This window comes from Mauremys reevesii, linkage group 2, assembly GCF_016161935.1.
Source record: "Mauremys reevesii isolate NIE-2019 linkage group 2, ASM1616193v1, whole genome shotgun sequence".
In the NCBI taxonomy this organism is placed as follows: domain Eukaryota; kingdom Metazoa; phylum Chordata; order Testudines; family Geoemydidae; genus Mauremys; species Mauremys reevesii.
In genome coordinates this window covers 286305230-286325825 of record NC_052624.1, presented here as the reverse complement: position 1 = coordinate 286325825, position 20596 = coordinate 286305230, and the positions used below count along the sequence as shown (strand labels likewise).

Here is a 20596-nt window from a genome sequence, read left to right as displayed (position 1 = left end):
AACATCTGGAGTATTGCATCCAGTTTTGGGCCCCCATTCCAGAAAGCATGTGAACAAATTGGAGAGAGTCCAGCGGAGGGCAACAAAAATCATTAGGGGGCTGGAGCACATGACTTATGAGGAGAGGCTGCGGGAACTGGGATTGTTTAATCTGCAGAAGAGAAGAGCGAGGGGGGATTTGATAGCAGCCTTCAACTACCTGAAGGTGCGTTCCAAAGAGGATGGAGCGAGGTTGTTCTCAGTGGTGGCAGATGACAGAACAAGGAGCAATGGTCTCAAGTTGCAGTAGGGGAGGTTTAGGTTGGATATTAGGAAACGGAGGGTGGTGAAGCACTGGAATGGGTTACCTAGGGAAGGGGTGGAATCTCCATCCTTAGAGGTTTTTAAGGTCAGGCTTGACAAAGCCCTGGCTGGGATGATTTAGTTGGGGTTGGTCCTGCTTTGAGCAGGGGGTTGGACTAGATACCTCCTGAGGTCCCTTCCAGCCCTGAGATTCTATGATTCAAATGCCAGAGTCATAAGCCAGAGGCGGAGCTGCCGCTTTAGGGGCTGTGACCACCCCCCGTTCCAAAGCAGGGCAGCTGGGCTCATCGGTGGCCTAGCAGGAAGCTAGTCAGGAAGCCAGCCAGTGGCTGTCCCAGCTGCTCTGGCTCCTGCCCGCCCAGGACCCTGCAGCCTGAGCAGTAAGAGGCTTTATGGGGAAATGGGACTGAAGACGTGGGGTGTGTCCATGTTTAGTTTATCAGCCGCCTGTTGCAAGGCCTCCTGCACTCTGGTGTCCTTTCCCCCCACCTTTCTGGGGCCGGCCGGCAACAGTGACACTTGGAGCTGTGGGATTAACTGAGGGTCAGTCACCGTAGTGACCATCTGCTAAACTCCCTGGGGCCGGTGAGAATCCATCAGGTCACAGGGGGAAGAACCCTGGAGCTGCCCCCTGCTTGGAAGGGGACCCTGCTACAGCCTACCACCCAGGTCTGCGGGAGAGCCCCAGGAGGAGCACAGCTGCTGGGGGAGCAGGGGACAGGCAGATATGGGGGTGAGCGCTCCTGCAGCAGGGGTCAAAGTCCCCTTAATACATTTTGGACCACTGGCAGCACTAATTGTCACCCCCCCCCAAAAAAAATAAAATAAAAATTACATCCACCCCTCACTCTCATCTCTTTCCATGAAGTCTCATGGCTTCTGGGCCCCTCGTGAGTTTTGGGGTCTGACTCGCAATCTTTGAGCCTTTGGGGTTGGCAGCACCCTGTCTGTTGGGTCCCAAAGGGCACCTGCTACACGATCAGCGCTCGGCACGAAGGCTTCCCAGCAGAACGAGAGGCCAAGGAGCCAGGGGCTGAGACTGGCCTGGCAGCTCCCAGATCCCTTCCAAGCCCCACAGAGCACTGTCTTCCGAAAGGAACTGTGAGACAGCCTGGCCTTTCAAGGGGTGGAGGCTGGGAGCTGGCCAGCCCTGCCCAGTGATCCCTACCTGCCACACCTGGGGTGGGGCGTGGGCTTGAATCAGTAGAGCCAGCTGGGGGCGGAGGAGCTGTTTCCCCTACAAAGAGCAGCGGGAGGGGGATGCTTGGGGGGAAGAGACAGACCGAGTGAAACCTCGTCTTGTGACAACCTCCTCTTGGGACAATCCAATCACGTCAATCTCACGGGCGAAGCACAGCCGACTAGTTTGTTGTTCACCTATGCGTACACCCTCCTGGATGTTTCCAAGATTTCTTCATGATAACTGCTGAAGAGGGTCAGTGATAACAAGCAGCCCTGTCTGACAGCTGTCCTCAAGTTGAACCAACTACTTTGCTCATGCCCAGCATGCCCCAGAGCCGTTGAACTGCCACAGAGATTTTGTGTTGGCCTTATTACATTTTCACCAGCTCTGAGCAGCTGCCTCAAGAGGTTTGTGCCATATGGTGACAAACGCCTTAGCAAAATCCACCAAAGCTTGGAGCAGCTTCCCATCATTCTCCAGCACTTTCTCACATATGGGCTGAACATTTGCTCCATTGTATTTCTTTGGGGTCTAAGCCCCGCTTGTTCTTCAGACAGAAACTCCCCTCTTCTGAGCGCATTCTCTTCAGAATGATGCACAGCAGACTTTTACTAGGGGGTGTCAATAATGAGATTGTGCAGTAATTTCCAGAAGCAGCAGAGTTCCCAAGTCTCAGGCCACCCTCCAGGCTCCCAAATGGCATTGACAAGCTGGGATGGGGGCTGCTCCACCCCTTTGGATTTGTTCTGCTTGTATGTTGTCCACTTCAGGGGCTTTATTGCTTTTCAATGTTCACACGGCATCCGCAACTTCTTCAATTGCAGGAGGAGGTTCACTGGGATAAGTCCAACTTCTCACAGATATCCCCTCTGCTTCTTTCACTTCCAACTTAACATTTGTTTGGGTTCTAATAGACAGTTTCTGGCACGTGGGGGTGAAAAGGTGTGTTTCCTGACAGAGACACCTTTCAAAAGTGTCTGGATGGTTTGGCAGGCCTTCCTACTGGCATTTGCCACAAAGCAGTTCTGTATATCGCTGCGCTGTTGTTTGAGCCCATCTTCTTTTGCCACTTTAATCCCCGCATTTATTTCTGGTGTCATATGGGAATATTGCTCTCTTGCCTTTCATCCATCTTCCATTATGCTCTTAGCTTCCTTCATTGATCACACAACTCCGTGATCCAAGGTTTCTTCTTTAGGATCTGTTTCCCCAGGAATTCATCCGCTGTCTCTGTAGTGCAGCAGATGTTGTACTCTATCTGATTGACGCTACTTGTGCAGAAGCTTTGCAGCTTTTGTTCAGTTATCTTCTTGAATTCCACTTGTTCCATGGACTTTCAGTTTGTTGACATTATAACAGAGCCTGAAGATACCTGCAGGTCATTCTTTCTTTGCCGTTTGATCTTTATGTTGGCTATTACTACGTTACGATCAGATCCTATGTCCGCTTTCTAGAAGGATCAACTCCCCATCACACCCCCTGTTCAAAATTACAATGAAGTCAGACTGGTTCGGAGTCCCCAAATCCAGCACTGTCCACATCCATTGCCTGGACAGTTTGTGCTTGAACAAGGTATTTGCTAATTGCACTGAGCCGACTCCTCTGCTGTTTGTCTGGCCATGCGCAAGCTTCCCGACACAGCGGCAGCATTCTGGGGAATGCTCAGGACCAATGCGTGGATTCCGGTCACCTTGTCCAATTCACACATCTCTATGGTGAGCAGCTGTTAACGCCCTCTCGGTATCGCCACAGAATTTCTCAGACTCTTCATCCCCGGTCAGTAGCAGGGCAGAACACCCGACAAGTCACACTATGAGGACAGGCTGCCAAGCTGAGGGTCATTAACCCGCTGCTGACCAACTTACAGGGGCTGATCTGCTTCCTCATCAGCAGCACAACCCCACGTGCTCATCTTCTGTCATCGCCACCCCCAATCAGCATGTTTCCTTCCACCCCGTCCATCACATCCCCTCCCCATGAGAGCTCATCCTGTAGTAGCAGGAGGCAGCCTGCTCTCATGGCACAAACATGCTATGGGCCAGTGGAGAACACGAGCTTGACCACTTGCTGGCCTCCTAAAAGGGCTGTTGGGGCCAGGATGGGGTTGGGGACGAGCTCCCAACTCCTATAAAATGCCCCAAATGGCCAGCGAAACCTCTGACATCATCACTTGCCTTCGTGCAGCAGAGGGGTTTCTATTAAAGCAGGGGCGTGAAAGGTCAGTGGCTGGCACCTCGAAAAGCAACCAGACTGCTTAGGGTGGGTGGAGCTCTTCTGTCTTCGGGGGCAGCCCCCTCGAGCAGGAGGAACTCCAATTGCAAATCAGGGATGCCACACTCCTCAAGGCAGACCACTGTCCTTCAATGACCACCTCACTGGATGTTAGAGATGGGTGCCACCAGCATTACTGTCCATAATCACTCACAACACCACGGCGACACGTTGGCTCATGCACTGAGGGGAACTGTGGGTTTGCCTGGGTAATTCCAGCCGTGCATTTGAGAAGAGGCAACTGAACTACAAGTGAATTAAACTGGTTAAGCACGTGTTCTCCATAGGCCCACAGTTAGTGACCCTCACTGCTAAAGATTTATGATTTATTTCCAGTCTGAATTGGTCTAGATTCAACCTCCTGCCATTGATTCGTGTTCGACCTTTCCCTGCTAGACAAGGAGCCCATCACCAAGTATTTATTCCTGCAGGGGTGGAAGCTCCCTGCGAATAGGGAGCCAGACAGATAAGGGGGAACAAAAGAACTAGGGAGACTTGGTGGGGGGTGGGGCTGGCAGCCTACTCTAGGCTGGAAGGGTCCTGGGGGTTCCAACCTGCTCCCAAGCCTGTTCTGGCCTCTCCAGGTCCCACTTCCCATCCCACTACCAGATACCACAGCGGTAAAATAACCTCTCTCTCCCCCACTCGAGATTCCCTTTTATACACCCAAGTTAAGTATCCATCAGCGAGTTCTGGGTTTTGGTGTTTTCTTCCCAGCACACATGCGGCTCAGCCTTTGCGCTGGCTGTAGGACTGTCGATTTATTAACAAGCTTCCAAAATGGACTGGACATTTCTAGGGTTAACACGAACATCCAGAGTTAGAGCAGCAAGTGCTAAGAGAGGAGCTTTAGGAGAGAGATAAAACCTGCTGCTTTCGAGGCTGAAGCCAATCTCTAATTAACGGAGACCAGGAGATGGGGCTGGGGGCAGATTATCCCACATCTCCTCTTGCCAGGTTCTTGCAACTTCCTCTGCAGAACCTAGTGTTGCCACTTGGAATCTGACATTCCTGCGTGTACCCCAGAATTTGACAGTACTGCAGTCAACCGTTTTGTATGTGCAGCACTGCCAGCTGAAAACCAAACATCACAGAGCTGGGAATAATCTTAGTCCTTTGTGAGATAAGGTCAGACAGCTGCGTACTTGCAGTTTGTTAATCAGAATGGGGGGGTGGGAGAGAAAGTTATGGAAGAGAGTGAGTGAAGAGCCCATGGTTTAAGGTGCCTCTAACATATTTTGTTGTTACGGATAGAAATATTAGAAATGTTTGGAGATAATGAGTAGTTTTTTGAAATTAGAATTGGTGACTCAGTAGCAGTTATATACTGACCCACTAGGAGTCACTATAGGTTATGTGTTTTGTTAGAGAGAGCTATAAAAGATTAGGTACAAATAAATATCTTGGAGCAGTCCAAGGAGCTTTTCTTCAGACAAGGAGCTGACATCTAAACTCTCCATCAGCTGGACGGAAAGAGGGCCCCTAGAAGCCCGGCTGGTGATCACTTGAAACCATCTCAGACGATGGGTAACTATATCTGGGGTGTCTTAAACCGAGAGAGAGAGAGAGTGTGTGCGCGCTTAATATCTAATAACTCGTAGTTCTAGTAAGAGCACACTTGGTTTTATCACTCGTTTATCAGATGGAAGCGCTGGGTTCCCATTGATTTATCCCTGACACCGCCTGGAGAGAAATAGTTACATTACCCCTGCTTTGGGTTCTGAGAAACCCCAGGTAACGCTGAGAGAGACCGGACCCCGGGCTCTGATCCCATCTGGCTGTTCTGTGTTGCTATGATTGGCTCCTTTTGAGTTAGCGTAATCCAGTAAAAAACAGATTAAACTAACCCAAACCACCCCTCAAGGCACAAGAGCATCTCGCCAGGGCCAGCACCCCTTTAGTCCAATGCTGCATGTCTCTGTGCAGACCGGGCCCAAGTCCCTGCCGGCTGCCCAATAACACACCGGGAAAGACGCGCTTTTGAGAGAAATCTTTAATAGACCACGGAACTCAGATGCGAACTCTTCCAGTACCTGCAGCTGAGCAATCACTGTCCATCACACTCCATACAAGGACCTGGGCACAGGCTGCACCACAAGAGGTTACAGGAGAGGAGGAGCTTGTGCTCTGCTAGCCCAAAGCGTGGCCCAGCATCACATGGGCAGCCACAGAGACTACTGGTTCCCATCATGCTCCTCCATCATATTCCCAGCTGCCAGGGCACTGAAGCACTGCATGCTGGGAGCTGTAGTCTCTGCAGGCCAGACCTCGCCACTAAGGATTTGATGCCAGCGAGACTCAGCCAGATACCACATGGCGCCCCTGAGCGCACTGGTGTCAGAGCCACGCTCTCCAGGCAGGGGAGCAGCATGTGTCCTACAGCCGGTGCATGGCTGGCAGCTCCCCACTTTAATACATGGGTCCCAGCATGCAGTGCTGCTTCGTAGCCTGAGCAGCCTCCACCTGCAGCAGGCAGGACCTGGACTGGCCAGGGGCTGCATCTTCAGCTGGAAGGTGAAGGCTGCAGCTGGCTCTATTCTGTGCAGGTTCAGCACAGCTCTTGGCTGAGCAGTTAGGCTCCTGTGATTTAGTGCAAGGCACTGCAATTCCCAGGGGCACAAGAGGCTTGGAGCCGGCCTGACAGGGTCAGGCCCTACGCCCTGGGGAAATGGGCCTTTTTCTAGCCTGTGGTCAACAACCTCTGCGGCTCTCCTGGGCTGGCTGGCTGGAGGGTGATCCCCAGCAGCACCCATCCCCCGTGCTGTCTGTCAGCCTAACGGAACAAGCACCCTGAAGCCTGGAATGCGAGTGGCTCTCTGGGAGGTGCACACAGACGCTCCCCTTCCTTCCAATTTGCTCTCCCAACAGCACAGCAGTGATTGACGGCAGCAGCCAGCGCCTCTCTGCAGGGGCGTCAGATCCGCCTACGCTGCTCTCGCCTAAAAGAACGAGGCAGAGACCACGGAGCCCTCGCCCCCCGGAGCCACACCCCATCACGCCGACAGGGGAAGCGGCTCCTAAGGAAGCCCTGTGGGGCAGCTGCCCAAGGCGCGTGGCCTGTATGTGCACCAGAGACAGACCACTGGTGCAGGAGCTGTGCTTGGGCATGCGCAAACAGGCAGGGCCGGGCCTGCCGCAGAGGCGCTGCTGTGGGTGAAAGCAGCCAGTCCAGCCGGGTAGGGAGGTCTGTGCAGCCCACCTAGGCAGGACCAGCCATGGAGGGTGGGGAAGAGCTCTGACTGCACCAGGAAGGGCCCTCACCCCCCAAGCCACGGGAGGCAGCACTAGCCACTCCAAGCTGCAGCGCTGCCATGGCCTGGCCCTGTGCTAGCGCATACTCCACTCGCTCCGTCTCTCAGCTGTAGGACCCACAATGCGGAGAAGCACCATCGCCAAACCCGTGCAGGGAAGACACAGACAGACGTGAAACTGCCTGAGAAAGCTGCCTCATCCCACCAGGCCAGACCTAGCTCAGCCAGATCCTCAGCCCTCCCAGCCGCCAGGAAAGAGGCCCCTCTGCGCAATGAGAGCCATGCTCTCGCTTGGGATCCACCCCTCGTGGGACAGGCCCAAGGCCAGCTGGCAGTGGCTCTGTCCATGGCTTGGCAGCCCCACAGTCACCGGTAGCACAGTGTAACGCCGCGGCCTGCCCGCTGCTCTCCGTGGGGGAACACAGTTACCATACTGACTCTACAGTCTGACCAAGTATGGTGACCCGGCACAAACGGATGCCCCAGGCCGCGCACGGGAGGGCTCAGCCCCGCGCGAGAGGGGCGGGGGTGGGGCAGCCCAGGGCGGCCAGGCATGAGACGTGGCTAGCAGAATTCCGAGGAGAGGTGGATGAAGTCATCCAGGGAGCCTGGGCTCTGGGTGTAGTGTGTGGCCGAGCCATCTTCTCTCCTTCCCTTTTCCTAGTGAGATTCCAGCACGAGAGAAAAAAGAAAGCAGAGAAGAGTTTTGTCAGTCACCGAGCCTGACTCGCCGGAGCTCTGCGGCACTCTGGGCCTTGGCTGGGGTAGCAGGTGGAGACACAGTTCCCAACAGGGGCAGCACCCCTGGCTGAAGCCACAGCAGAGCCAAGGCCCAGCCTGTTGGAGCCATGTCTACACTGGGGTGTCTGCAGGCGCTGTCACCCCTATGGGATATACAGCTCCAACAAATTAGCCCAGCCAAGGCCTTGCTAGCCAAGCCAGCCCAACTGCAGCTCCTTCCACTCCTCACCACTCGTCGCATGTGACAAACACGTGCCCGCCCACAGGGCGCCGGTGCATGGAGCTGAAAGAGAAGGGAAGGAGCTGCCGGTCCAGGAGTCCGTGTCATGCCAAGCTCAGGCTGCAGTGCCCCGCACCCACCGCCCCTGTGAACGGAGCCCTAATGAAGTCACTGCTGTAGAGGCGCGGGTGAGGGAAACGCTGACAGGGTCCCACTGTAGCATGGCCAGTGGCTGCCCTCACCTGTAACAGCCTGGCTGGAGGGGCCGAGGGCCACAGGCTCTGCTTTCGCTATTGGAGAGGAGGGCTGCTCTCCCTGACACCACTTGGCGGGGCCCCTCCTTGCCAGGGCATCCAAGCACCCATGAAACACCACCAAGTGGCGGCTGGTAGGCGGCTGCTATAGATTCATCCTCCCCGGCGCCGTCCCCGACAGAGCGGTGAGGGCACCCTGGCTGCCCCCCAGGGCAGAGCTGCCTGCAGAGTTACCTGCTGGTACTGCAAGATCCCCTTTTCCTCCTGCTGCATCCTCCAGAGCTCCGTCTCATCCGGCTGGTAGCTGCCCGGCACCATGTATTCCGCCGGCCGGTCCGTGCTGCACATCTCGCAGCCTGGCCGCGTGGGCTTGTTGATGAAGGTACATTTTGCACATGACCAGCCTGTCTGCAGAGAACAAGACAAGCCCTTCACCCACACAGCACTGAGCGAGCAGGAGAGGCTGCCGCCTTCTCCATCAACTGCCTGGGACCCTCATTCCCAGCGCCCGTGGGAGCACACGGGGTAACAGTCTCCCCTGCAGGCTCCCAGGGAAGGTGGACTGCCAAGCCGAAGGACATGCAACAGACAAAGAAGCAGAGAAAATCCACCTCTGAAAGAAGGGGGTCAGCCCCTCCACCCAGAGCTGTGTGCGCACTTTCTCCCAGGGGCCCAGGCCTCTGACCGTGATGGCCCCAAGGCAGCGCCAGGCACAGACAGTGTCTGCAAAAGGCGGATCTGTTACTCCACTGCACGAGGACTGTCATCCACTGCTCTTCACACCTGCCCTGTTCAGGCCTGAATCCCTGGGCTCTCGCAGGGGAGGGTGGCGCAGCCAGACAGGGTACAAACCTGCCCACGTGAGAGCAGAGATGGGCAGAGGGGGTGGGGTGGTCGTAGGGGTCAGACAGACGCATACCTGCACAGGTGAGAGCAGGTTGGGGGTAGGGATCAGACAGGTATGCTGCAGGGGGAGGAGGAGGGGGGGGGATCAGACAGGCTGCTGCCTGCACAGGCAGAGGGGTTGGGGGGGTAGGGGGGACACACGCATACCAGGTGAGGAGCAGGTTGAGGTGGGGGAGTAGATCAGACAGCGCTACCTGCACGGGGAGGCAGGGTGGGGGGGGGGGGATCACAGGTGCATACCCCTGCCGGGGGAGATGAGAGGGGTAGGGGTCAGACAGGCGCATACCTGCACAGGTGAGGGCAGGTTGGGGGTAGGGATCAGACAGGTGCATACCTGCGCAGGGGACGGTGGAGCAGCGGCGGCTGGGGGTGCTTTGGACTGGCTGGGTAAGGGGTTGGTGAGCTGCAGCATGCCCAGCTGGCGGCTGATTTCTCCGATATTCATCTTCCCGCTGTTGTCAGCGACCCACGCTAGAGGGGCAGACACCAGCAAACAGACACGTTACAAACACCAGGTCTGAAATTCGCCTGGCTGAGTCAGTGCAGTTCAGCATAACACGGACAGTCACCAAGGCCTGGCTGTGCAGGGAGCTGTGCCACCACAGATCACTGCACGGGGCAAGAGGCCTCTCCTTTGCACCACGACTGCACAGTGAGATGCTGGGAACAGCACAGTATGCAATGCCCTGCGCTCCGATTGCCCCCCAGCCCCACTGGGGGGCAGAGCACTCACCCCACGCAGGAGCAGCTCACTCTACAGGGGAGCGGAACAACTCCCTTTCCTCCCAGCACAAAGGGGCCAGCCCCCATCCCTCACCTGGCAGAGAGACAGCTATTAGAGAGACGGGGAAGAGGGCTTCGGAACTAGTTGTACCACTCCATGGTAGGCTCTGCCTCAGACTTTTACACTTGACTTGCGAGAGGTTCGGCTCCTTTCTATTTTCCCACTAGGATTTGACTTCCCATTTACAAAGGATGCCTTTGTGTCACTAACTGACTCTTTCACTCTGTTGTTAAGCCAGGGTAGCATTTTTTTGATCCACTTACAATTTTTTTTATGTGGGGTGTTAATTTAGTGTGAGTCTCTATTACGGTGTTTTTAAATAGTCTTCATGCAGTTTGCAGACGTTTCACCCCTGCAACTTTTCCTTTTCATTTATATTTAACTAGCTTCCTCATTTTTGTGTAGTTCCCCTTTTTGAAGTTAAATGCTATAGGGGTGTTTTCTTGTTTTCTTTTTTGGCATTTTTCCCCCTAAAAGGATATTAAATTTAATTACATTATGGTTGCTATTACCAAGCAGTTCAGATATATTCACCTCTTGGACCAGATCCTGTGTTTCACTTAGGAATAAATCAAGAATTGCCTCTCCCGTTGTGGGTTCCAGGACTAGCTGCTCCAAAAAGCGGTCATTTAATGTGTCTACAAATTTTATCTCTGCATCTCTTCTTAAAGCGACATGTTCCCAGTCAACATGGGGATAGTGGAAATCCCCCATTATTGTTGCATTTTCTGCCTTAGCAGCCTCTCTAATTTCCCTGAGCATTTCACAATCAGTGTCACCATCCTGGTCAGGTGGTCAATAGTATATTCTGACTGGTACATGCTTATTGGTCAAGCATGGACTTTCTATCCAGAGAGATTCTATGGTGCGGTTTGAGTCATTTAAGATTTGTACTTTATTTGACTCTACACTTTCGTTCACATATAATGCCACATCCCCACCAGCGTGACCGACTCTGTCATTCCTGTATATTTGTTCCCTGGTATTACCATATCCCATTGATTACTCTCATTCCACCAAGTGTCCGCAATACCTATTATATATCGACAGCACCACTTAATGCCAGGCACTCTAGTTCACCCATCTTAATATTTACACTTCCGGCATCTGTATACAAGCACTTGTACATTCTGCCAATATTCAGTTCCTTGCCTTCATGTGTTAGATTTAAATGGGACTCTTACATCTGACTGTTCCTCACTACCTCCTACCTGTGCTTTACCAACTTCCATCCTCTCCTCCTTACAAGGATATAGAAAATCTCCATTAATAGATCCTCCCCTAAGGGCAGTCTCTGTCTGAACCGCTGGCTTTCCCCCAGCCCGTCGACCTTCTGAATTGTACACACCAGCAATCTGGTTCTGTTGTGAGTTAGGGGAGCCCATTCTTCCTGTGTGGGCTCCTTTCCCAAAAGGTTCCCCAGTTCCGAATAATCCTAAATCCTCCTCCCTACACCACTGTCTCATCCACACATTAAGACCCTGCAGCTGTGCCTGTCTCTCTGGCCCCACGCCTGGGACTGGAAGCATTTCAGCAGTAACAAACCCCTGGCCCAATCCTCAGCTAGGGTCCGTCCAGGTGGCTGGCTCCCGTCTTGGGGGACGCTGAGCCTGGTCACTCCAGCAGAGGATCTGGCCCCAACCCCACCTAGGGTTCCCGTCTGTGAGCAGTAGGAAGCACGTCAGACCTTTCTTTGGAGCCATGTTTGGCAAGGTGCTGTATCTGCGTTTCTCGTCAGTGCCAGAGCTGTCGGGGAGCGCGGGGGCCAGGGGCAGCACGACCAGTGCTTGGTCCTCCTCGCAGCGCTGCTCGGAGAGGTTGGCCCTCTTGGCTGACAGCAGATACAGGAAGGCTGTGTCTCCGTCCTTCCGAATGCCATACGAGCCTATCGTCCGATCGTCCACGCACAGGCACTGGCCGATGATCCACCGCTGCACGCTGGGGTGGAACCCGTAATCCTGGAAAACCTGCAGGGTGGGAGAAGGCAACGGACATTCCACCACCGTGGCATCCCCACACGGCCGCATCCCAGAAGCTTTCAGCTCCACCCTGTGGCTTTGTGCCAAGCTGGGTTCAAACCAGTGTTCACCACCGTTCCTCATACCCCAGGGAACCACCACCAGCCCTGCTAGAGGAGAGAGCAGACTGGATCCCCAGCTCTCTCTCCAGACATGGAGCCAGCTGCCATGCAGCACGGCTAAGAATTTACAGCTGAAGCATTTCTGGGTGGCCCTGCTAAAAGGCAGGCGATGGGCTCCGTGGGCCAGTGGGACTTGGCCAGGGGCGGCTCTAGGCTTTTTGCCGCCCCAAGCACGGCAGGCAGGCTGCCCTTGGCAGCTTGCCTGCGGAGGGTCCGCTGGTCCCGCGGCTTCAGTTCTCCTGCGGGAGGTCCGCTGAAGCCGCGGGACCAGCGGACCCTCCACAGGCAAGCTGCCGAGGGCAGCCTGCCTGCCGCCCTCGCAGCGCCAGCAGAGCGCCCCCCGCGGCTTGCCGCCCCAAGCATGGGCTTGGCGTGCTGGGGCCTGGAGCCGCCCCTGGACTTGGCATCCCATGGCCCAGTTCCTCCAGGCAGTCGCACGAGGGGAGGTGCCGTAGCACTGTGTCATACCTGCTGCCTCAGCGTCCCAATGGTCATGTGAGCATGGACTCTGATGGTGATGTTGGCGGAGCACATCGCATCTTCCACTCCAACCTTCATCCTGAGAGAAGAGGCCCGGTACCCGTCAGCAGGGTCTGTGTTAGTGCTGCACTGGCTTCTAGACACAGCCTGAAGGCCAGGGACAAGCAGAAATCCCAGCGCTGCCTTGCCCAGCGCGTTACACCCAGGCACTACCTCTGTCCCGACGCACGGTGCTCACGCCCATGCTCCAGCACAAGGGCTTTCCAGGAAAGACGCAAGTGACCGAGTAGCAAGGGGGAGGGGCCAAGGCGTGCTGACGGTGAGCTCCCCACATGCCCCAGCAGGGGAGAAGCTGGTTCAAAGTAAAACCCTTTGCTCTGCAGAGCATTAGGAGAGGAGAGACGCTTACTGACTGTTTCTAGTCTGGTGGCACCTGAAGGCCCCGGTCCCTCTTGTGCCAGACCACCCATGCCCCAGAGGGCTCCAGAGCACCTTTGGAAGGGCTGGATGTTCAGGGCAGGCGTAAGGAGCAATGGCAGAGCGAGGGAGATTGGCTCCATGCAGGGAAGGCGCAGGGTGCCCACGGCGAGTGCGAAGGGCTCACCTGATCTCGTTGGCAGGGTAGCTGGATTCCTTCAGTAGGATGTGCAAGGAGGCCTGCTGCCGAGCCAGCGCCATGGCACACTGCGAGGCCGCCTGTTCGTCCCCGAACTCAATGGCTCTAGCGAGGCGGAGCGCTAACTCCTCTAGGAAAGGCAGGAGACACCGAGCTAGGGGGAGTTTGTGTCAATGTGTCCCCACGGGGCACCGCCAATGGCCCTGCCTCGCGGTGGGCACCGGAGTGCTGCTTCTGGCCTTGTGTGCAGGCTAGCAGCTAGTCCAGGAGCAGCACTCAGGCTCCACAGGGAGACTGGGGAAGTGCTCCTCCCCCGGGGTCAGCCCCTGACTCTGGCCACCCAGGGGCCGGCGTGCAGCCTCCAGGAGGAGCAGCAGCCCACGCCTGCACTGCACTGCCCCTCTGCATGCCTCAGCCGGCGTGGCCCTGTGGCACTTGCCCTTGCTAGAGGGGCACACGCAGGGCAGAGGGAGAGAAAAGGGGATTTTGTGGGAGCAAAGAAGGGCACTGGCTGAAACAACCAAGAGTTTAGTCATTTCTGTCAAGCTGAGCATCCAAACCGAGCCCCCGCACAGGCTGAGCACCCAGGCACTGATCTCTAGCCATTGTGTCCCAGGCCTACAGAGTCATTGTGTCCCTCGGCTTTGAGAGAGGAGTCTGGCAGCCTGAGCATGGGGAGCAGGTGGAGCTGGACTCCTGGCCCTGGGCTTTCATGCCTGCAGCTGCCATGAGGTGACAATTCCTGCCCTACGTGACGGGCCAAGGAACCCTCCACTCTTCACTACCTTTATTTGAGAGCTCCAAGGAGTGAGACGCGTCTGATGGCAGCACGGGCAGCGCATTCCCACTGGCAGAGGGCAGGGGAGCGGGTTGTGACACCAGCACACTGGGACTCTCGGCAGCTGAAAGAGAACCAGGAGACACTGTAGCCATAGGAGACAGGACAGCCAAGCCTGCGCCACCCCTGGGAAGCTCTGGGGTTAGTTCCGCAAGGAAAAGGTGGGTCGGTATGGAGGCTTCCCGGAGAGGCTGCGAATGGCAGGGGTGCAATCGCAATCTGCCCCACTCAGGTGTTCGGCGACTGAAGGGCTAACGTCAGCTCACCCGCACATGGTCTGAAATGCTTCACCCGCCACGGTCACAGTTACCCCGACAATCGCAGCACCCAAGGGCGCAGGCACACGCTGTTTCCCTGGGTCCTCAGGGCACCCCTTTGGGCAGTGACAGCATTTCTGCTCCTCCCGTCCTGCGGGTGAGCACCTTCCCCCTTGCCTGGGGGAATCTGTGCAGTTACTCCCAGGCCCTTCCTATCTCTCCAGACCTCCTCCCACCAGTTCGTTCCCTCACGGTGAGGCTTATCTTCCCTCCTAGCAAGGGCAAGGCCAGAGCGTGAGGAAGAGGCCCTGGGCAGCTGCTGGTACAAGTAGTCTCGCAATCTCATGCCAAGGCCCTGGCAGAGCTCTGTAGGCCAGGATGGCTGTGCACTGGCAGAGTGCTGCAGGGAACCAGCCAACGCTATAGCAGCCCCAGCAGTCCCTGGCTTGAATTAGCACTAAATCCACTGACCAATCTGTACTAAACTATACAGACAAGGCAGTGAGTTCTCTCCATGGCTGACTGTGGCCCGAGAGAAGAGACATGGCACCCTCACCCTGCTGGCACTCTGCCACTCAGGGGTCAAGTGGAGCTGGCTCGTGGCGGCTCAGTTAGCCAATACTCCTGAGGGCTGCCACCGGGGGCTCCAGAATCTCAGCTAGCATTACAAAAACACAGATATCTAAGTCTCTAGCCCTTACAGTTGTGAGGAAACCTTTGAAAGGTGAATCAGGAGCACCCACTTCAGTAACGCATGCCAAGCCTACAGCCAACCTGAAACCACCGCCCAAGGATTATGGACTGCACCATTCATCATAGCTGAGTGTTAATTCTTAACCCTAATGACAGCAGTGCAAACGGTAACTCTCTCTTGCTGATCACAGCACAGAGAGGAGGAACAGCCACACAAAGAATTATATAATCTGCAAGTGGCGACTCCTAGTGTCAGAGTGGGTGCTGCTTGGGAGAGCATCAGTTCTGCTGCCTGCCTCTCCACATCTGAGTCCTGCTGACGCCCAGCCTGTAAGCACCTGCCAGACTAGAACCTGGGACCATGGAGGTTCTGGGCCTCGCCATGGGACCTCAGGCCGGGTTCCAGCGGGGGGACCCTGTGAAACTAGGCACTGCAGGAAGTACTGTGGCCTCCTGATTGCCAGTGCCGGTACACAAACCAGGAAGCCAGTCAGGGGGCTGTCTGAGCACACGCAGATTGTGTGCTTGCTTCCACTCCAGCCCATGCCTTGCTGTGGACCCTGAACTCCAGCTCCTGACCCTGATTCATCCCCAATTCCGCTACTTGCCTCCTGTCTGTAACCTGGTGCTTGACCCTGACTCCTTGGTATCCTGATCCGGCTCAACCCCGACTCCTGTCCCCAGCTTGATAACTGACCAGTGCACACCAGCCGCCCACAGTCCAGCCCTGACACAGACACTGCCTGCCTGCGTCCCACCCACAACCAGTGCACAGCCCAGCCAGAGACCGACCCCTGCTTTCCTGGAGCCCCCAGCCAGTGCTATTTGCCAGATCGCCACCACTGACAGAGCAAATCCAGGCTGCTGCTTACCACCAGAGACATGCCATGCACCTCAGATGACACGCGTCCCGCCGTCTAGACCCAGCGGCTGTGAGAGGTGGAGGCTGTGGTGCTACCCAGCTTAACAGCAGCACCAAGACTACCCGCTGTCCCTATCCCCATACGAGAGGGACCTGCAATCTGCTCCTTGTTACCTACAGCGGCTATGGCCTTGGGGCTCTGGGCGAGGTGCCAGTGCTGCCCTGGGCCAGGAGAAGCCTGGCATTGCCCCTGCATTACACCCCCTGTGTCTCTCTCTGTAACACGTGAATGCTACCGGGACACAGCCCGCCCCTGAGAACCCGGCCTGCCCATTGCTGACCTTTCTGCACCTCCCGCAGGGAGCTGCTCACAACCGTCCACCACTTCTGTGCCTCCCGCTCATCTTCAAAGTGAAACACCATGGGGTCGTCTGAGCTGCTAAGGACCGTCAGCTCGTGGCACGAGGCGTTCTTCACCGTGTACGAGATGTCTTTGAGGTTATACTCTGCAATGCTCTGGGGACAGACCAAGGAGAGGGTCATAAGGCCACCCCAAGGCGTGAGCAAGGCAACATGCCTTCCCCCTCCCCCCGCAATGCTCTCCGGCCCGTCTTTGGCCAGGGCTCCAGTAACCTGGGACATTCCAGAGATCCTCTCACCAGATGTTAAGGGCCGATGCTGCGCGAGGTGCTTAAGAAAACTTCTGCAAGTGAAGTTAAGCAAGTGCCTAAGTCTGCAGGCTCGGGGCCAACAGCAGCCCCATCCCGAGGAGCTTCCATGCTGAGTCTGCAAGAGGGCACGATGGGAGCAGGGCCGGCCCTTGACCGTACCGTGTGACGACCTGTGCGTGTCTGGTGAGCAGACGTGAGGATGTGACACCAAAATCCTTGGCAGTGCACAGCTCACACGTTACCAAAACAGAAGTACCCTGGAATCCTCCACCTGTCCTGCACCATTTCAGCCCAAGGTCTCTCACAGGAGCGTGTTTCAGCAAGACGCAGCTGGCTCCATCACCACAGAGAGAGGACACGGCCACTGCCACTTCTATTTGTCACCCTCTAGGAGCACGAAACCACAACAGACATCTAAAAAGAGTGAGACCTAGAAATGCCCTGCGCAGTGGCTCTCGGAAGGGACCACTCCCCAAACCCCCTCTGTAACAGGGTGGCCTGCCCCTTTAAGGGCCACAAGGCCTGGGGCTAGCCAGCCCTGTTCAGTTAGCCCCACCTGTGCCATAATTAGTTGCCACCCAGGACTAACTGGGGTCAGGTGAGAGTCTGAAACACCTGGGCCTCATAACAGGGCCCAGAAAACTCAGTTTGGAGGAGGAAGCCTGGGGGCAAGTTGAGTGGCTGTGGACGGCCCTGAGGGAAGAGCTGGAAGGAGGAGGGGACTCCGGGAAGCAGCCTGGGAGTCAGCACTCTACCCCAGAGCAGAGAGACTTCACGGTAGCCCAGAAGGCGCTGGGAACGGAGTCTGGAGGTGGGTGGAAAGAAACCAGGCAGGACAGAAGAACCTTTGCTTGTCTGGACTTGTGTTCCCTTGGAAGGGAGCTGGAACTCCAAGTGACTGAGCCACGGGACTCTCCCAGACAGACAGAGGACCCTGGTGAGGAGAAATTGAGGGGGGTTGCAGTGCCATTCTCTGCCAGCAGGGGGTGCTACAATTAAGGCCAAAACAGACTGCGAAGTGCCACAGGGATCTCATTACACTGAGTGACTACAGAGCAGATGAAATTCTGTGTTGATAAACGCAAAGTAATGCACGTTAGAAAACACAATCCCAACTCTATGTACAAAATGATGGGGTCTAATTTAGCTGTTACCGCTCAGGAAAGAGATCTTGGAGTCACTGTGGATAGTTCTCTGAAAACATCCACTCAACGTGCAACAGCCGTCAAAAAAGCAAACAGACAGTTAGGCACCATTAGGAAAGGGATAGAGACGATGACAGAAAATACCATAATGCGGCTATATAAATCCATGGTACGCCCACACCTTGGACACTGCATGCAGGTCTGGTTGCCCCATCTCAAAAAAGATACATTAGAATTTGAAAAAGTGCAGAGAAGGGCAACAAAAATGATTAGGGGTGTGGAACGGCTTCCGTATGAGGAGAGATTAAAAAGACTGGGACGGTTCAGCTGGAAAACAGACGACTAAGGAGGGAGGTGGCAGAGGTCTATAAAATCATGACTGGTGTGGAGAAAAACTCTTATTTACTCCTTTACCTAACAAAAGAGCCAGGGACCCCCAGTGAAATTAACAGGCAGCAGGCTTAAAATAAACAAAGCAAGTACGTCTTCACACAACTCAGTCATCATGTGGAATTGCTTGGCTGGGGATGGTGTGAAGGCCAAAACTACAACTGTATTCAAAAAAGAACTGGATAAGTTCCTGGAAGATATGTCCATCAATGGCTATTAGCCCCATGTTCTAGGTGTCTCTAAACTCTGACTGCCAGAAGCTGGAACTGGATGATAGGATGGATCACTCAAATTGCCCTGGTCGCTGTCAGAAGAGAGGATACTGGGCTAGCTGGACCATTGGTCTGACCCAGTACGGCCATTCTTTGGTTCTAGCCACACCTATGACACCATCTCCTGTTTGTCTGACTGTCCATGTCCGGTCATCCTGTCTTCTAACATGAGCCTGAACTCCAGGGGGCAGGGACCTCACTTCTGTGGCCTGTGATGGCCCATGCACAGCCACGGCCCAATATAAATAATTTGTCACTAGTGCCCCCTCCCGTCTAGCCTTCCTTCAGGTTAAAGCTATCCCTAGTAAAAGCAAAGCAGCTCTGGAGAGCTGGCTGTCCCTGCTGCCTCTCTCAGAACGGGGAGAGGAGCTCCGCAGGGCCACACTGCTTTCCAGATCTACCAGCAGGCCATGCATTGCCTCTCACGGCACAGCCGGGGACCAGACAGCAGGCGGGCAGTGAAGGCACCTTAGGGTTTAATGCTGCATGTAAAAATGGGGGAGGCGCAGGAGGTTCAAGGGACATTGTCTGGCTTTTCTTGTTTTAAGTTTGACTTCCTGTATTAAACACCCCTCCCCTCCCCTCCCCCCCCCCCCAAAAAGGTGACTAGAGTTGAACATTGGAATGTATTCCTCCCCCCAGCAATCCACAAAGCGGGTTTTCCTGTCCTCTTCTCAGCTGGGCCTGTGACATTAGAGCCAGGCCATTTCACTTTCTGGCTCTTGCTAGCCCAATGCTGGAGCCTCAGCCACCACGGATGCAGGGGAGAGGGATTAAAATGAGGAGTGACCCAGGTATTTGCTACTGTACTTGGATGCGTAACTGGAAGCTGTATCGTGCCTGAGCCAATGAGAAGCCAGACAGAGCAATCGGTGACAGCCACACGCACAGCGCTTGGCAGCAGGATCCTTACAGTGAAGCCATGACACAGAAGAACACATCCGTATTCTCCTCCTGCTTTGCTGCGAACTGGCTGTTGTCCAAAGGCCTTGAGACGCGCCGGACAGGGCCATCCGTCACGCTGGACCCCTGGCCAGAAGGAATGGAGGCAAAACCCCATTTTCTAAACGTAGTGTGAGAAGAATTCGCCTCTTTTATAAAAAGTGATTGATTGTTTCTAAATCAATCACGGGGTCTCTGCACTCCAGAGAGGGGTGGGCCCTGTCTTATGCTACCCCCTGGTGGGCAGGAAGGAGACGTCCTCTGAGAGTGAGAGAATTGCAGGATGACTAAGGGAACTGGCAGGATGAACAGGTGCCCAAGCAGAGTGATCACCTGCCGTCCTTCCTCATCCAGCCTCCCAGCTGCTTGTTACACCCGCTCCTGGAGCCGCCTCGAAGAGGAGACTAAGTGCTGGGGGGCAGGAAGCTCGTCTGTCCGTTTCCATGTTAGGACCCAGCACACCTCTGGGTGTTGGGTAGGGCAGTGAGTCCTGAGATCATTTCTAGCTGCATCATAAGCAAAGTCTGTTGTCAGTGACAAAGTGATGTCTGTAAAACCTGGCGAAGGCCCAAGAGGCGATGGGCAGGTCTCCAACCCAGCAGGTGCTCTCTGAGCAGGACAGAGGTCAGATATGGGAGAGGAAAAGGCCTGTGGTTGGAGGGGCAGGGAAGAAGGGCGTGGCTTGAACTGGCTGCGGGAGGAGAGAAGCCCTACTGAGCTGGCCAGGCTGCAGGTAAGATCTGGGAGCGGTGGGTGGCAGCTCCTCCTAACTGTGTTTGGACTGTTACTTGGAGAAGTCAGCTCCCAAAGCTGGGATCAGGCACAGAAGGGGCTTGGAGCACTCGCTGGCCCTTCCCCCACACTGCCCCGCTACCTGTCTGGTAATTAGGTTCTTTAGCACTTTCCTTTAGGATAAAACACACATTTTGGCTCCAAAGATCCAGACTTCGTTTCCTGGAGTCGAGGAGTTTGGACCTATGACCTACTCTGCTCAATCAACTTTCCTAGGGGCTGCTTCCTGGGCTCACTTCTGCCCTATTAGCGTACGCAAGGCCCCTGCCTCTCTTCCTCCACAAGTCCAGTTCTCCCGCAATACACTCCCGCTCCAATGGCCAGGCCCCAGTCCGTGCACTGCTTCCCTAGCCGTGACAGACGTTTGACTCTTCACCGCCCACCTGGCATCTCTTCTGATCACCATGGTAAGTCCTTTAGCATCATCCTCGATCTGATTATCCTAGAGCCTGGAGCTCTAGTTGTGGCCCAGAACTCCACCGTGCTGGGCACTGTGCAGACACGCTCTGCCCCAGAGAGTTTACAGCCTAAGTCTAAGGCTAGATAACAGACGGATCTGAACAGCAGACTACAGGAAAACAGTGA

General features: G+C 55.3%; 1 protein-coding gene across 1 annotated transcript in view; it reads right to left on the bottom strand.

The window, feature by feature from the left end:
• SHARPIN (SHANK associated RH domain interactor) overlaps positions 1 to 20596 on the bottom strand; it is a 44985-nt gene that overhangs the window by 15811 nt on the left and 8578 nt on the right. Inside the window, exons 2-8 of the mRNA XM_039523041.1 lie at positions 16141 to 16315; positions 13935 to 14051; positions 13138 to 13279; positions 12522 to 12612; positions 11601 to 11880; positions 9464 to 9600; positions 8458 to 8631 (exon numbers count right to left, since the gene is read on the bottom strand). Coding sequence (XP_039378975.1) covers positions 8458 to 8631; positions 9464 to 9600; positions 11601 to 11880; positions 12522 to 12612; positions 13138 to 13279; positions 13935 to 14051; positions 16141 to 16315 — 1116 coding nt within the window. The remainder of the gene's footprint in view (positions 1 to 8457; positions 8632 to 9463; positions 9601 to 11600; positions 11881 to 12521; positions 12613 to 13137; positions 13280 to 13934; positions 14052 to 16140; positions 16316 to 20596) is intronic.